This window comes from Mustela erminea, chromosome 18 (genome assembly GCF_009829155.1).
Source record: "Mustela erminea isolate mMusErm1 chromosome 18, mMusErm1.Pri, whole genome shotgun sequence".
Lineage (NCBI taxonomy): Eukaryota > Metazoa > Chordata > Mammalia > Carnivora > Mustelidae > Mustela > Mustela erminea.
Window position 1 is genome coordinate 49,016,834 of NC_045631.1, and position 17,962 is coordinate 49,034,795.

The 17,962-nt window shown below is 51.6% G+C and overlaps 1 protein-coding gene and 1 non-coding gene across 3 annotated transcripts in view; both read right to left on the reverse strand.

The window, feature by feature from the left end:
• Positions 1–2,064: 2,064 nt before the first annotated feature.
• The window catches only part of PRKCA (protein kinase C alpha), a 385,445-nt gene continuing 369,547 nt past the window's right edge, over positions 2,065–17,962 (reverse strand). The window contains exons 15-18 of one of the 2 annotated variants that reach the window (XM_032320329.1): positions 16,649–16,756; positions 14,625–14,765; positions 7,519–7,566; positions 2,065–2,974 (exon numbers count right to left, since the gene is read on the reverse strand). In XM_032320329.1, the coding sequence (XP_032176220.1) occupies positions 2,810–2,974; positions 7,519–7,566; positions 14,625–14,765; positions 16,649–16,756 (462 nt within the window). In that variant the 3' untranslated portion in view covers positions 2,065–2,809. The remainder of the gene's footprint in view (positions 2,975–7,518; positions 7,567–14,624; positions 14,766–16,648; positions 16,757–17,962) is intronic. The other variant, XM_032320330.1, reaches the window with a different exon arrangement.
• On the reverse strand, positions 8,031–8,138 carry LOC116578587. Its single transcript, XR_004280956.1, has one exon. It is a non-coding gene; the product is annotated as a U6 spliceosomal RNA (small nuclear RNA).

Genomic DNA, 17,962 nt, shown 5'->3' on the forward strand with positions numbered 1-17,962 from the left:
GGAAACATTTTGGCTGGGTGAGGGAAAGCCTGAGACTGTTGTGGGCTCAGAAACAAGCAGGTGGCCTGGGGCTCGGGAGCCAGCGCCCCCGAACCCCTCATGTGTTCCTTTCTGAAACCTTCCTCGCTGCCTGGGGCTTGGCTGGGAGCCCGTCCCGCTGCTGCTCCATCCTGGGGCAGGGTGACCGGCTGTTTTGCTTCTAAGGCTCATTCTATACACTGGCCCCTTTTCTACCCAACCGATGGAGGTGTGCCTGGCGAGGCAGTGTCCCCCAGATGTGCACTGGCCAGCAGGACTGCAGCTCTGGGTACGCTGGGGCCCTTTTTGGGTTCTGACGTCTACAGCCCATAAAAGAGGGCAGAGGAAGTGGCTCCTTCCGGGGCTGACACACTGTCTACCACACCTCTTCCTCCAATCAAGGGTTCCCAGGACAGACCAGGCCCGTCAATCTCAAAGACCGTCCCGTGGTCGTGTGTCACATGAATTTTAGGCAAACGGCCAGAGAGTAGAAATGAGGAGGTGCGAGCTGGGAGACGCGTTTGGGGGTCAACGGGAAAGAGAGCAGCGCCGTAAGACCTGGTCACTGCTTCCGTGTTGGATGCTCTTGCTGTCGCAGGAGGCCGGCTTCTCCGAGGGCCTTGCATTAGCACGGTGTCTCACCGCAGAGGTGCTCATCACAAGACTGGGAAGCCTGGTTCTAGCAACAGGTAGAAGAAAAATCTGCAGCTTCTGAAGAATCTGCGGATAGTGCTGGGGGTGGCTGGGCCCAGGGGGACTGTTGGGACTGGACAGTCGTCTCGTGAAGCGTGTGTGCGCGGGAGCAAAGGGCAGATCGTTCCGGGGGCAGCAGGATGGACAGCGCGCTTCCGGTGTGTCCGCACACGCACGCAGCAGCAGGGCCGTCTTCCTGTCGTCCCTCCAACCCCGAGTCACTAACAGTAACAGGGGCTGGAACGGAAAAACCAAACGGAGTCCGGCCGGGGACTGTGACAACGACATCACGCCTGCACAGACGTACTAGGTAGACTGGAGTCAAACGCTTCCTGATGTCCCCAAGAGGAAGAGTGGCATAGGAGTGGAAAATGGCGCTGGGGAGCGAGGAGAGAATGTCATCTCGGAAATAATCCCCGAAAACAAAAACTTTTGTTTGCAGGTAGAATCAAATATTTATATATATATTTATATATATATATATATGTATGTATATAAGCCTAATTGATCATGTAAAATAGCCATTCATTTCAAAATTAGATCTACGATAAAAAATTAATATATCCGATATAGGGCCAGTGTGCGGGGTACGTGAGGAGTGGGGGCGGGCGGAGGGGAAGCACGCGCAGCTAGGAATTAAGCGAAAACTTAATCATAAAAGCAGATTAGAAACAAGAGCCTTCACAAATATAGCACAATTGTGTCTTATAAAATTATTATAATACTCTCTTTATACTTGGTACGATTATATCAATAATATAGATTCACTTGTTATTAAGGTTTCTTAGAAACATGCAAAATTCATTGCATGATGCATCTGCAAAACATATTAAAATCCTTCTAGCATTAAGACATCTTCGAGCTGATATGCACCCAGGTTTTCCTGACTCTACAGCTTCAGGTGTGTCATTCAACATGAACCGGACGTAGGGGACCAAACTGTATTGGTTTTCATCCCTTAGCGGAGGTCAAGGGCTGGGGATGGGAGGAAGATTGATCCATGGAGACTTATGCTCTAGTCAACACTCTGTTAAGTTACTGTACACCGTACTCGCGTGGACGACACCGCAGCCTAGTAAATAAATAAGTACAAAAGGGGTGGGGTGGGGCGTCCGTATCAGCTTCTGAGGACGTAGGTAGCAAAATACTGGTTGAGGGGTGGGGGTTGGCTAACAACTCTCGCGATAGTGGTATGATTGCTGATGGCACCCTGGATCGCAGAGTAATCTCCCAGAGATTAAAATGAACACACACACACACACACAGACACACTGGTTTGTCCTTGATCTGAAATGATTTCACATGCTCTTTTAGCAAAGTCTTTAGAAGATTTGGCCTCTTAAAAAGAAATGCAAGTATCAAGATAATTTATCAACCAAACAGGGGAGCTGAAAGGTTCACCCGACGCTCATCTGAGGTTCATTCTCTTTCCTTCTGAAGACCAGTAATCACTGGACCGTGACTGGGTGAAGACTGTCCACCCCTGGTAACACTGAGCTTGCGAATGACTCATGGGCGGGGGCATGATTCATCTCGGCCTCTCGAATTCTAGGGACTGTTTCCACTGAGGCAGAGAAAAGAAGCAGCGGGTATTTCAAAGCCTCCCCCACCCCCACCCCCAATCCCACCTGGCTCACATTCTGGGCTCCCCCGTTCTTTCGTTCCAAAGACGTCTCAGGTGGAGAGTCACTGGCCCCGGGACAGGTTCATTTTAACATCTCTGGTTGGGGGGACCCCAAGGGTGGAAATCGACAGAGGGGCAAGGAAAAATATATCAAATCGTACCAAAAAAAGGTGGGGGGAGAGCTTGTTTGCTTTCTAGGAAGGGTTAACCTACAGCCAGACAGGACTTTGACGTAAGTAAACTGGACACTATACATTATACCATCTTCCACTAAGATAATGTTCTTGGTTGTAAGAGAGAGACCCTGAACAGTTACTCACATTTGGACTAATAACCCTAAAATTTTCAGGCCCCCCTCCCCTCAATCTGGAACAAGAGAAAAGGCCATGGCCTTAAAATTTTAGGGTTAAGGATTCATTTCCCACCGTGGGGGGGCCTGGGGGCCGGGGAGGCGTTGGTTCTCGGCGGCGGGTTTCATACTGCGCTCTGTAAGATGGGGTGCACAAACTGAGGGTTGACATACGAGAACCCTTCGAAATCAGACTGGTCTATGTTCGCAATGACCAGCTGATCGGGCGGGGTCAAGACAGGCTGGCCTCGCGTGAAGAACTTGTCGAAGTTTTCTGCGCCTTTGCCACACTGTGGAGAAGAGAGAAAAAGTAGGACAGGTCAGTCATTATTGCAAAGCACAGGGGGTGGCTCTCTGAGAGGGACGAGCGTGGCCCGGGGGGCACTGGGACTGGACGAGGCAGGAAGAATTCTGGAGAACCTGCACACCTACTGGGTTCCAAAGCCAGCCACAGCAAACAATCAACGCAGAGTCACTGGGCTGTAAACCTTCGATTACCCTCGGAACCGAACCCCTCCAGGGAAAGGCACTGCTGATAGTAAAGGTAGCAGCAAGGACACGGCCCGTTTTATTTCACTTCCACTTCAGAGAGCAGAGCGGGCTGTGAGCGTGATGCCACCCGCAAGGGGCCACGAGTCACAGTCCACGCTGAAAGGCCAGGATTTCGGGCGGGAATGCAGACAGCGACCTCTGAGCCAAGAGGCTGAGATTTCTGTCCCACACGTGGTTCTTTGCAACCACAATTGTACTAAAGTAAGAGCTGTGTTATTCATGCAACTGGAAAGTTCTAAAAACCGCAGGCCCCAGTCTTCAACCAGGACTGAGGCAGGGGTGGTGGCAAGGTTGGGACATTCGCCCTGGGGCCCAGCTGGGCTTCAGCGTATCTAGATCTATCGGGTCAACTGCAGGTTGATACGGAGTTCCTTCACAGGTGGTCTCGGGCCGGAGGGGTTTTGCTTGGGTGCCCTGAGCAGGGAGAGCAGAGTCTCCTCTCTGCCTTGGCGATTCCTTTCCTCCAGGGTCCACTGGGGCACTCAACCCAGACAGGGCTGCAGGTACTGCCTGCAAATCAGACCCCAAATCGGGGGAAGGGGTGTCTTCACTTTCTCAGCCGCTCAGGAGGGTTGTGGCACGGTGACATCCCCGGGACCCCAAGATGACTCTGAGACACGGGCAATACCAATCACGGCATTGCCCATGTTGCAAATGACCACCCTCCTACCTGCTGGTACCACGGGCAACAGGAATCATTTCTGAGTTAGCACAGTTTTACACTAACCAGGCATCCCTGCATCCTCAACAGAGGACAGCTCTAGTTACACTGTGAAGGGGGGAGCAGGGAGAGGGGGGCATCCCACTCCCGCGAGTGTAGAGCGGCCAGAAGAGCCACGCCCCCTCCCTGGGCTGCCATGGAGGTTAAGGGCACAGTGTTTCGCGAGGACCCCAGCATGCGGTGAGAGCGCAAGGGTTGCTGTTATTTTTGTAAGGCCGGTTTAGTCTCACAGACCGAATTCCCACTTCTTCTTCTACATCTTCCCCATCTTCTAGAAGGTTTCCTTGAGAATCTAGCTTCCTTAGGCTTTGTCCACCCCGCTCCTGAGGCACGTTATGAGTTCAAATGAGGTCTTTCACAACGGACGGTTTTCCTTTCGGAGGGTGTTTTCGTATTCACGAGTGACCACCCATTCCGAACCGGGGAGATTCCACACCAGGGGACTGTATGGGGCACTGGTGGCCTCCCCATGGAGGCCGTGCTGTTGGGCTTGCTCATCCCGCAGGCCCTGCCCCCTGCACGAGAGACGGTGCTGTGCTAGAGGAGGATGCCTTTTGGGAACTTGGTTAATCGACACCCAGCACTGTAGGTGCTCCCAGCGGCCGGGACACGTGCTCCCTTAAAAAGAGATCATTCGCATTTCTTTTGCTAGTCATTAACCATGCAAAGATGCAAAGAAGGAACTTCTAGGAAAAGTGATAGGTGAAGTCTCAAAGAGGAAGAGGAAGGTAGCCAAGGTAAAACGTGTCTCTGGCCATCCAAGCTGGGATTTGCTGAACTGTTCTGGGAAAAGACGGCACAGGTCTGACCCTTCCTTTGGGTACCATCGTTAGGGCATTCACAGGTCATCTTCTAATGGGAGGTTCCAAAAGCCATGGCTCAACTGCCAAATAATGCAACAAAAGACTAGAAGAAGAGTCCCCAAGGTCTAAAAAGACAACCACATATACATCAGCCCCGAGAGGCCCGGGGATGGGGACGGATGCTCAAGGACGTGAGATTCTAGAACTGCTGTCCTGGGGATGATTACTCCTAAGGGCTGCCCCAGCTCGTGAGGTGAAGTGTGGTAACACACAGGGCAGAAACCCTCGCTGCTTCAGGCCTCGTGCTGTGTGGGCTGCCGGGCCACAGCTAAGGGGGCTTGCGGAGACCAGGCCAGTCCAATCCCAGCTCGGTGATCACACTGCACGGGAGGAGGACCGATGGTCTCAGAACACCCAGACACCTTTTCCTTTCCACTCTAACTTGCTCTGGAATGTTCCCTGGTCCTAAAGAGAGAGAAATCACACTCCAGCAAAGGAAAGCCTTGGTTAAAGCCCATTCACTGAGCTGCAGGGACAGGCTGAAGGCCAAGAAAAAAAATTCAGCTTGAGCGAGTGGATCTCAGCGAGCCACGGGCAGGAAAGCCCTGGAAACGCTGCAGGTTGCATCCCAGGTTCAGATGAGACCCAAAACTCAGAAGGACCTCTTGTTCCAAGGGAGCTCCCGTCAGATGGATGCTGCTTTCCACATCTCAAAGAGCAGAGATTTTAATCACAGGTTTGGTACTATGAGAAATAGCACTTATTTTTCCACCACAGAGGGTCTCTTAATGCGTTAAAAAATAAGCCCTCCATAACTCAGTGAATTAGCCCAGAGATAGACAATCTTCTTTAGGCCAAACAAGAGAGGATCTTGACCTGATCATTTTTCAAGATGTTTATGAAGGAAACTGTGACTACCCTCCCATCTCCACCACCAATGACTAGAAAGGATAATGAAAACCAGTCCTTTTGCATCTTCAGGGAAAAAATAAAGCCTTCAACAAGCTGTTATATTTTAAACACAGAAGATTCCTCCTGCCGTCTATGGGCCAACCCTACTCTTAACCATCGTCTTCTGCGCAGCAAGACTCAGGCGCCATCTTGAATGTGGGAGGGATGAAGAAGACGCCCAGAGAATGAAGGGTTCAGGGGACATTGGGTGATACTTGAGAAAGGTTGAGTGGGTGATAGTAGGGGTGAAGAATGAGGCTGGCCAGACTACAGACATCCTCTCAACCTTCCTCAGAGATGGTGCAAGAAGATTATTACCATGGCCACCGGAAGGGCAGCCTCTCCGCAGTGTGTGACAACAGGCAGGGTGGGGTTAGCCATGGCCTCAGAGCTCGAGGCCGCCTGCCGCTGTACACAGGATTTGCTACTTGGGAGCAAAATCCCCTGGGAGAATGTTTATTTCCTTCACCTCCAAAGGCCACCCACACCTGTCCCCAGTGGAGGCTTCTGCCATCTGGGATGCAAAGCACCACACAACTGGTGTGGGACAAAGATGGAGGAGAGGAGGGCAGCCGGAGGCACCCCAAACATGGCTGCGCCAGTGTGTGAGCCAGAGAGAAGGACCCACCAGAGGTCCAAAGCCCAGGGTACAGCTTTGGGAAACTCACCCCACTTCTTTGTAAAGATAAAAGGGGGATGTGAACGTCCACCTTCCAAGGCAATTGTGGAGATCAAAGGACTGAGAGTGTGTGCAATCCCTTCTCACCATCAGACATGCTACAACTTAAGGCACAGCACATACCCAGCATGTAAAGGGGATAGGGTTCATATGTGAGGGATGAAGGAACACCATTAATAATCTACCCGCCTTACTTAGCTCTGAATTCGGGACATATATGTCCTTTGTTGTTCTGACATACCTACCTATTTGGTGAACTCATCAGTTAGTAAAATGAACCCAGGAGAAATCAGGCACAGTAAAGATGGGACAAAACATGGGAAAATGCTGACTCCAGGTGAACTTTGGGATCACAGCACTCCCCATCCACGGTCCTGGATGGTGCGTGGTCCACTCAACACCTGGCGCACCCCGAGGGCCGTGGGGAGAGATCGCCTACCACGCACAAGTCGGCTTCTCATGATTCTTACCTGGGAGAGGCCACCGAGAACGCACAATACATGTGTTGGTCTCATTCCTGTCCTTTACCTTGGTGTCTCAGTCATGTAGATTATAACCCCACGGTCACTGGTATGGGAATTAGGGTGAGTATGAGTAGCTCGAAAACACTGCCATTGCAAAGCAAAACCGAACCAAACCCAGAGGAGCAGGCAGAGCGTGGAACCAAGCGAGAGGAAAGGCATGTTGCAAGAGGAAGAGAAAAGGAAACTTATTGAGGTGGGGAGTGTCTCTGGCTGTTGCCAGATGTAGCAGGGCCTGCTTCATCTTAGGGGATCCTGTGTTTCAGTCCCACTGTGCGGAGGTCCTAGTGCAGCATTAGTAGGAACCCTGCTGACATCTGTGCATGGCTTTCTGACTCGCGGTTGTGTGCAAACTTCATTTAGTTACATAACCGACAGCAGACATGAATGGGAATATTCTGCTTTGAGCCTCCTGGGAGGTCATGTCCACACCAGGGGCCATCCAGTGAGGGGCCTGAGGCCCCAGGCAGCAGCCCTTTCTATGACCAGCATGCTCAGGGAACGGTCTTCCGTGCATGACCCAACACTAGCAGGAGCACACACCTGGGGTTAAAAAGTGGGGTTAGTTTGCTCATTTAGTCACTCAAGGATCTGGAAACGTGCTCACCGAAGGCCTGGATGCCCACTGCAGCCAGTGCATTTTGGTACAGAAAGTCTGGAGAATAAGAACGGACAGAGGAGAGTATTTGGAACAAAGAGTCAGTGCCTGTGGTGGGAACTTGAGAATCAGAATGGCCCGTGTAAAGGACGCCACAGACCCACATGCACTCACGTGTGAACATCTCCCAGATATATCACTGGGTGAAAGGTCCAAGGTGAACAACGGAACGCGTGGTACAACCTTGTTGTGGGTATGATCACACATGCTCACAGCTTTCCAGAAGCTTACGGAAGAGATAGTAATTAGTGGGACCTGCATTTGGGGTGGGGGAGATCGCGTCTTGTCATTTTGTATCCATCTTTCCTTGCTTACCTATCTCGCCACAGTGAGCTAATGTTTTAATAACGATTTCTTAAAAAGGGATTAGGACCTCCTTCACCTCCTGCCAACACCACCTGTAGTGATAGACCGGAGGTTTTCGTTTCTCAGACAAAATTAAACAGTGCTTAGTGATCTGTTGCCTCGGAGCACAGGTCAGGAATCCGTGAGTCATCCTTGTGCAGGGGCCAGGCTAAATCTTCTCTGGAGCGTTCCAATTTCAGCACACATACTACCCAGGCGAGCACTAGAGTGCACCTCCGGAATGGCCAGTGCTGGACCAGGGTGAGCCGGTTCTTTCGATGGGTTTGTTCACAGACTCAGGCTTTAAGCCACACATTAGCTGAGCGGATTCTTGTAGGTGTCAGAGCCACGTATCTGTGAGCAGATAGTCCTGGCTCATCCCGGCCGTATTCTGTGGAACAGGAATGTGCACTCCACTTGGCCTGGCTTTATGCCAACGGCCAGCTTGGGAGGATTCAAGGCTCCTTTCCCAAAACAGGCTGTGGGGATGACCATCGTGTCGGAGACTGTCACTTCAGACAATGGGAGGCTGTCCGTTCACACACCATGAGGCACATGGGCTGTGCGATGAACCCCATCCCTCGCCATCAAAGCTCCCCGAGTCTGGTGACAGAGCTACTTACTTATCTGGATTGTTATTTTAAACATCTCATGTCTTCCCATTTCTCTTTCAAGCAGAAGAGCACTTGGGGGTGCCTGGGTGGCTCAGTCAACTAAGACTCTGCCTTTAGCTCCGGTCATGATCCCAAGGTCCTGGGATCAAGTCCTGTGTCAGGCTCCCTGCTCAGTGGGGAGCCTGCTTCTCCCTCGCCCTCTGTCCCCCCACCACTTGCTCGTGCACATGTGCTCTCTCTTGTAAATTAATTAACAAAATCTTAAAAAAAAAAGAGCGCTGGGGAGGGTAGTTATCAAAGAATAGCAGACTCCTTGTCTCTCATCAGCCCAACGGAAGCTGGCTTAGGCTGGTCTAAAGGCACAATTCACACCGAGGGCACCATGAGGCAGCAGGCTCTGGTCTCCAGAGGCTGGTTAGGGTTCACGTATTGGTGGAGCTCCCAGAGTCTTGAGAATCTCTCACTTTTCCAGGGCATCACAGTTCCTGGTGCCACTGAACGGCAGGAGAATGAACCTATCTACTATCCAGGAGGACGAATGCACGCAGCCCAAGGCTGCCCATGGCACAGCGCGCTCAGACCAGCGCTCCGGGTCCCTCCTCCTTCTACTGGGATGGTCACCACTCTGCAGAATGACCTTTCCCGAGGGATCCTTCAGAAGAGCGGTGGCCTTGGTTTGAGGCAAGACACATGGGACACGTAGGTATAAGGAGACATCACATTTGCAACTTACTCTCAAATGGTCCAAAAAAGAAAAAACCAAAACAAACCCGCCCGTGTGTGTGTCTGCACACACGCACACTCAGCAACGTAGAGAAAGAATGATAAAGCAAATGTGCTAAAATGTTAACATTTAGGGAATCTGGGTGAAGCCAATGTACCAATTCTTTGCGCTATTTTTACAACTCTTCTGCAACACTGAAATGAGATGCTACTTCAAAATTAATTATTTTCAAAAATTAAAAAGGCATGCTGCACTGACTTTGGGAATTAAACCAGCATCAAACTTTCCAGACAAGCTAATGGCACCGTGAAATGCCTTGTTTCACTGCACTCCACAGACCCTGTGTTTTTGGTAAATCGGAAGTCTGTGGCAGTCTGGGATCCAAAAAGTTTACTGGCACGATTGTTTCCAATTGCATTTGCTCACTTCTTGTCTTTAGGCCACATTTTGGTAATTCTCACAATATTTCAAACATCTTCATTATTATATTTGTTACAGTGCTCTGTGATCAGTGACATACCTCTTTAAGAGCTCCCATGATGGTTAGCACTTTTTAGCAACAAAGTATTTTTAAACAAAGATACATGCGTGGTTTTTTCTTCTTAAGATACAATGTTAGTGCACACTTCCTAGACCGAAGTTTGTGTAAACGTAACTTTTAGATGCACCAGGAAACCCCCAAATTCATTGCCTCACTTTACTGTGTCATGTACTTCATCACATCGTGGCCATCTGGAACCAAACCGACAGGCACCCCGAGATACACCGTAAAGGATTTCGGGGTGACTGGGAAAATGAACTTGACTGTACAATCTCACTGCCACGGCACCCACATTTGTACCCACTGTTCCTATTCTCTCTGGCTCTGGCCACAAGGATGACAGCATCCTGATGAAAGTTTTATTTTTCCCCTCTCTCTTTTTTTTTTTTTTTTTTGATAAAATAAGGACAGCAATCTCCCCAGAAAGGCTCTCCATGACAGACAAGCCTATTTCCAAAGGGCTCTGCTCATCTACCAACTCAGGAATCTATTTTGCGGTGTTAACTTTATAGATCAATCTTTCTCTCTCTAATAACCACTTAAGTATCAGGAAGGTTTTTGGCTCACCTGTGAACTAGCTATTCTGCTCCTAGATGCCAATGGATAGAATTCAAAAAAGGAAAAAAAAAATCAATTAACATTCCGATTCTGATATATGTAGAAACTGTTATTTATCATGGGCAGGATGAACGGGAGCTTGAAGGCTGCTCTTGGGCATTTTATTCACATGAATAATAAATCAGGGGAAAAGCCTACAAAATTCAAAGCGACACTGGATCAGAGTCTTGGGCTCATGTGTGCCTCGAAGGGCACGCTCAGCCTTTGATTATTCAAGCAAAGCAGAAAGAAGGCGCTCTCCTTCCCTGCACGGGTTCTCAGGATGTGGGGCCAAGTGGGCTTGGCTGTGCCATCTTTTCCCCTGGAAACCTCCTCTCGCACCGGATGCCATGGGAGGCAGCCTGGCCCCTTGCTTTTCTCCCTCAGCAACTGAACATTTACCTTTTCAGGAGCGACATCTTCTTTGAACTTAAACATTAAAAAAAAAACAAAAACTTTCTTACATGGACTCTTCTGAACATTAATAAGCCTCTATGGGGACTCAGGCTTGTTTAGAACATAAGCCAAATGCTGAGCGGACGGGCCTTGGTCTGTGGATCGGAGGCTCTTCCGCTGTTGTGTTTTCTTTCAGAGAAAAAGGAAACCAGTTCGCTGTGTGCTTTTTTTTCCGTAAAGAAGAAGAGTTATGGGGCGCCTGGGTGGCTCAGTGGGTTAAGCCTCTGCCTTCAGCTCAGGTCATGATCCCAGGGTCCTGGGATCGAGCCCCACATCAGGCTCTCTGCTCAGCGGGGAGCCTGCTTCCTCTCCTCTCTCTGCCTGCCTCTCTGCCTACTCGTGATCTCTGTTTGTCAAATAAATAAATAAAATCTTTAAAAAAAAAAAAAGGAGAGTTATGAGAGAGAGAGAGTGAGCTCACCTCTAGGAGAGTATAACACAGCTGTTTTTCTTTTGGCTTTTGTTTGACATAATCAACCAGTACATAGTACATCTAGAAGATGGATGCATCTTCTGGAAAACTGTCTTCACCTTCACAGTTGCACACAGCAGGCTTTTGGGGACGTGGCTCTGCCAGACCGGACTCCCCTCCCCCTCATCGGCCTCCTGGGGGCAGGCTGTTCCCTGGCTCTGCCGCTTGTGTGCCTGGCATATGCAGCTCTGAGCGCCCAGACTCGCCACCGTCCGAGGTGACGGCCACAGTCCCACACACCTGACGCCAGCCACGTTCCTCTCTCCACTTGGAACACGAGTCAATTCCAACCGAATCCAGAACACCGCTGCTCGGCAGGGCGTCACCGCCCCGTCCCCGTGAGGTGGGAAGTTCTGTGCGGAGCATCCTGACAGATTTATGCATCACAAAGGCTTGATTTTGTGGGAGCCAGGAGGGAATGGCCCCTTAGCCCCCTAAATCTCAGGGGAATGGGTTCATGCTGAACAAGCAAAAGCATCGAGCAAACTTCACGAACGCAGACCAGCTTTGCCCGCTGGGGCTCTCGATTTGGTTCGGAGGGGAGATGCTCCCCGGGAGGGGTTTGGCACACACGCGGTCCAAGTGTCAGTCACCCGGCAGCAGGGGACGGCGAGGATGTCTTGCTCCGTCTCCCTCTGAAAGGACAAAACTGCCCATCGGAGAATACTGGGCTCCAGAGTTTTTCTGTCCCCTCTTGGCTTTTTCATTAGTCCTGGGTTAGGGAGCTACATTTTTCACCGAGGAAGCAGGGACACATCACGGAGCCCCTCGAACGTGCCCGTAGCTCTTCTTGGAGGCTGGGACCCCAGCGTGCCGTGTGCGGCCTCTGCTTTTGCACTGTTAGAAATGTCCTCTCCCGCCGCCCAGGCCGTCCTTGGCGTGTGCTGTCTCCACTCCAGCATGGCACCTCGGGAACAGAATGATGTCCTGGAGGTGGCGGAGATGCCCCTTTGGCCGGGATTAGGGGCCAAATTCTGCTGCTCTGCACGTGGCGTGGTGGAGGCACTGGGAGCTCTCCTGGGAGCCCCAACTTTCTGGTCGACCTCTGTGTCCTTGATACTCTTCAGCCCCGGGACAGGAAGTCTGCTGCTCACTCCCGCCGCGGCTTGCTCCTGTCCCCGGCTCCGCTTTGTGTCCCCTGCTGCCCCCTCCACTGCCCGTGAGTACATTTTCCAGCATCTTCCTTTCCAGCATACAGTTCTCCAGCCGGACATAGGCTCTGGCCTGGGAAAGCTCCCTGTGAGCAGAGGCTGTCCCTCCTTCTGCTCTGACCAGAGCTCTCAGCAAGCAGGCCTTTGGCATGTGGTTTTGGCTTCTGTATTGGAGTTCAAGGGCTGCTGTGAAGGAGGCTCTATCTTCTTTCCTTTTATGTTCGCTAGTGTTCAGCTAAAAACACAAACAGCAGCATTCCAGGAATACACACACACACATACACACACACACTCTACTGCTCGTGGCTCAGCTGCCCACCGCGGTTGGGACTCTGCTTCCAGTGATTTCCACGGCCCATGGGGAACAGTGCAGTCAGATTCCGGGCTCCGGACCCGAATCACCCTCTTGTCCCCCTATATCTGAATTTAAGGCCCCAGTGTCCATAGAAAGCAGGTGACCACAAAAACAGACAACGTCTTCTGAGGCCGAGGTGAGGACACATTGAAGGAGCTGGGTCTTACGGTTGACTTTGCTCCCTGTCGTCCCTTTCTGGAAAGCGACTGACAAGTGGCTGTATTTCAATTCACACCTACAGCAGGGTGAACGAGTTCTCTCCGCTGTTCCTGTACAGAAACTGAGCTGTGTGTATGAGGCTACTGTGTGCCTTTCATATTTTAAGGAGGCTAAACAAATACGGAGGGGGAAGAAGAAAATCCCTAACAGAATGGTCCTGAGACCGTCGGCAGCGTTCTTTATCACGGCCTTTACACCCCAGCCCCCCTCCAAGCCAGGCTTTGTACGCCGAGGGGAAGGACCCCATGAAAATGCCCTGAGATCTGGGTTTGGGACCCGCTAGGAGAAGGTGGGGGAGCAGACAGACGAGGGTCCTGCTGGACACGATGATTCAGGAGGGAGTCAACTGACCTGATCCATTTTAGTTTTGCTTTAGTTGGTGCTAAGAATATCTTGGAAAAGTAGAAGTGGGCTCCCCACCAGCAGTTTTATTCTTAGAGGACACACTAGCATACTTGACGGGAGGTCGCTGCTCTAAGAACAAAGCCTGTGCCGACCAGCCAGTGACTCCGCCACCCCAGGAGGGTCCCTTTTCCCTGTTCATGGGCATCTGCCGGGGGAGACAGGTGTGGGAGCTTCACCAGCAGACCGCGGGCCAGAGCTGCTCTCGCTGCAGCCTTGGGGGCAGGGGCAGCACGGGGACACCCCAGAGACGGCAGCCGAGCTGGAAGACGCTGTCCAGTGGTCCCCAGAGATGGGATGTGAGGGAAAGCAGCGTCCCTGGGAAGCACCGTGAAGGGGCAGGTGGCGTGAGTTAAGAGCCCGATGTCTTAACGACCCCGAGGTTACCGCCAGAGATAGAAACGTCAAGAAAGGCCACGGCTGGTTGCCACTGACAGTCATTAGATGGGCAGACGGCTGTTCCTGAGATGGCGCGATGGTGTCGTGGGGGAGGGACACGGATCCCGGAGCCAGAACACTGCTACCAGCTGTGTGTCTTCAGGCAAGTTACTCAGCCTCTCTGTGCCTTAGTTTACCCACGGAGCAGGGTTGTCGAGAGAGAGTTATTGAGCCAATTTGTAAAGAACAGGGCCTGACGCATAGTTTTTGTGGAATAAATGGGACAAACGGGGGTCCCATGGGAGGAGTGTCAAAGAGGGCGGCAAGACCAGCATGGGGGGGGGTGACTCGCGCTCCTGGCAGCAGTGGCCGTGGCCAGCATGGGAAGCGCAGCCGGGGCCTGCGGAAGAGCTGGCTGGGATGAGTCATGCTTTAGGAGCAAAGCAAACCCTGGAGAGCGGGACGCGGTGAAACATCCCGTCACAGACACAGAGCAGAGAGGACATCCTGCTGGGCGCGCGAGTCCATGCAGCCCGATCGCCAAAGCTGAGGTGCCCCAGCTCCCTCTCAGTTCTTGCGGGGGGGGGGACACTCGGCAGCCCCCTGACTGGTGGGCACAGGCCCTGTGCTCTGGTCTATGCTGACTCAGAGCCCAGATTGAAGTTGAGGCTGGTACCTGGCCGTGTTCTCACCCCGCAGAGGCCAGGGGCCACCAGCCTCCTCTCTCCAGAGAAGGGGTGGGTGGAACCCTCTGGGATTCAGGGACATGGGGCTCAGGAGCAAGCCACATCCCCTACTCACCACTTTGGGCTTGAAGGGCGGCTGGATCTCCCTGTTCTCGAGTTTCTCCCAGTCGATCCTCCGGAAGAAGGCATGCTCGCGCACGTCCCTCTCCCCTTCTGGCCCGCAACCCAGCCGCTTGCCTGGGTGTTTGGTCATCAGCTAGAAAACAGCAGAGAGAGGGCGCAATGTGTGACACGGGGACCAGAGGTGACGACACCGTACTGTATAACTGAGATACGCGGAGAGAGTAGAACTTAAGTATTTTCTCCCCAAAAGACAAGAAGGTAATTGTGTGAGGTGATGGGTGTGACTTCTAGATGGCGGGAAATCTCCCACAGTGTGTATGCCTGTCGAACCACCATGGGGCACGTTTTCAACACACTGCGATTTTATTTGCCAATTACACCTCAATAAAGCTGAAAGAGAGAGAAAAAGACCCTCCCTCCCCTGCCACGCACACTAAAATTAGGAGAAAAAGAAAAGGCTGGACGATAGCACCTTCCCTCTGCTACGAGCCTGACGGTGTGGATGCCTGGGGAGCAGCCCGAGAAATCGGTGGCTGGCACAGAGTGACCCCAACTCACAAACATGCTATTGACAGTATGAGTTTTTCTACAGCGATTTTTTATGATGAAGGACACCAGGAAGCGACGTGGCCCCAGAACCAAACATAAGAATTTAATCAGGTGTCTTCGTACACTACCTGCATGAGAGCTGCCATTCTGTAGGTCTCTAAAAAATATGTATGCAAAAAGGGAGGCAATCACTAAAAACTGTGTGTGCTGATAACAGGCATCATATACCTGTTTGCTGCCTGGACCCAAATGTGTTCATCAAAGACTCATGCGCTGGGAAAAATAAATGCTATGACCAGCAGGTGTTAATTCTCATGCGTCTACTGTGGAAGACAGAGGCGAACACGGGTTATAAGCTCTGGGGTAGGGCCTGGCTCTCCCTGTTCAGATACATCAACAGTGCCCTGCTCTCGGAAGATGCTGGATAACTGCGTCCCACATGATCCTGATCAAACGTGCCAGAAAAAGTTAGAGTGTATTACATTCTATATTCCACGGGGTCTGATGGTAATTTCGTGGCGTAAAGCTTTACAGTGAAAAATTAACCAGGTCAGGACCCGGTAATTTCTGTTCCTGGGTCTCTCCTCTGCAGAAAGGAGCTCCTAGGCTCCCCAAAACACAAAACCTAGAAGTTTCAGCGCAGTTCTATATGTAACAGCCCCAAACCAAAGTGGAAACAACCCAAACCTGCGCCCCTCCCCACCGTCCTAGCGTAAATAAGTAAACAGTGGTGTGACCACACAATGAAATGTTCCGTGGGCAGATGGAAGACGGTGTCCACGCGAGGATCTGGAGAAATGCCGCAATCACCATGTGGGGTGAAAGACGCCTCGCCTGGGGAGCGTCTGCTATAGGAGCGCATTTGTGCCAAGTTCGAAACAGACAAGGCTAATCCCCGCAGGGACGAGCGGGGACGACGCTGGTTATCCGGAGGGGCGGCGCGTCACTGCAGGACAGGAAGGGAGGGGGCGTCTAGGGTGTCGGAAACCGTCCCTTTCCTGACCTGGGTGCAGTCACCTGGGTGTGTTTGTTTTGTGAAAATTCACTGATCTATACACCCATGACTCGGGCCCATTTCTGCACGCATGTTTGATCTCAAAAAAAGAGAATCGAATGAAGAATACCCAAGGCACACCAGGTCAGGCAAGGGAAGAGACGGAACATTTTCCGAGGACCCGAGGTTATTTCTGGTAACTCCTGGCACACTTTCATGAGGTGGATGAGAAACTACGATTAGCTGCCGGGGCCAGAGCTCCAGGCAGAATGGGGAGCAGAGCCTCCTTTCCAGGCCGCCATGTTCCTCATGGCTCCCTGAAGGTTACCAAGTGGTGGCCCTTGGTGGCTGGAAGCAGAGGCATGGGTTTGTGGGCTCTCTGCCACCTCTCTCAGAAGCAGAACTACGGGAAAGAGATTTCCCCCATTCATCTTCTCGGTCCGCGATTATAAAAGGAATGCAGGTCTACTTACTCCTTTGCAGATGGAAACGGCCTCCTTGGACAAGGATTTGGGATAAGAGACGTTATGCTCCATTATGGACTGAAATAGCTCGTCTTCGTCTTCACCGTCAAAGGGAGGCTGTTCCGGAAAACAGAGACAGGGGAAAGCAGGCAGGATGATTCATTAGCGTGGCGCCTGGAGAGCCCCATCAGTGCCAAGACACACACCGGGCTTCTGGGCACCCCACTGGCTGTGGACTTCGCTCAGTGAAGTTGCTGGTTTATTTGGTTATCTTTCATTAGGTTGGTGGTTGTGTGTTTTTCACTCTTTTCCTCTCTTTAGTTATCCTGCCTTGGGCAACCCAAAACAATCTTTAGGGAAAACACTCTTGAGTCATGCTTTTAATGCTTTGCAAATAAATTGTAATTAATCCATTAATCTTGCAATTTTGTGTTAAAAATTTAATTATGATCAAGTTAGGTTACAGATGGCTCTGTGTGTGGAGTGGGGGCGGGGGAAAATGATGGTGCCTTTGGCTTCTAAGCGTGAGGTGTTGGGGCCATCAGGACATGGGCTGAAAGGGCTTCCCCAGGTCCAGAAATTCACACCAGGGCCCTTCCGACCCAACAGGCAGCTGCTCTGTAGAGAGCCTCGCACCTGCGTGGTAGCAGTGACGGGAGCTCAGCTTCCACTAGACACTCCTCTCTCCTCCTCTGCGGAGTTTACACTCCCCACAGGGCGAGCAGGAGGCATGGCAGTGCTGTGGGCACTCATGGCTTTAAAGTTATGCGAATCTGTACCAAATTCCAGTGCCACCACCTTCTAGCTGGGTGTCCACAGGCAAGCAACCTCCCTAAGATAGAGTTTTCCAGTGTGTATAACGGGGTTCCCTGGTGAGTCTGTAAAACCCGCGATAGTCTGTCCCGTGCCCAGCAGGTGCCTGCTGCAGGGTGCCCGCTGCAGGGTGCCCAGTGGTACTGGTGTTTTACTGAAGCAGAGGGACTGTCTTAGAACGGGCTGCTAGAATCCTCGGGAGAGCTCAAGGCGTCCTTCCAACTTTCTCCTCCAGCACGTCTTTAATCCTGAAGACGTCCGGCAAATTACCTGTCACTCTGGAGGGACAGCGCATGGGATACGTAGGTTTATGGGGAATTTCTTAATGTTCCCTTTAGGCTTAGCTAACCTTGGGTTTAGCGAAAGAAAGGCAGACCAGGGGCAGCCGTCACAGCCAAGACAATATCCGCATGTTTCATCTCGTCGCATTTTCCTTCTCATAGAAAAGAGGTGTCTCTGTCGCTCTGACTGACACGGGTAGGGCTTCGCTAATGCCCAGAGTCCAGCTTA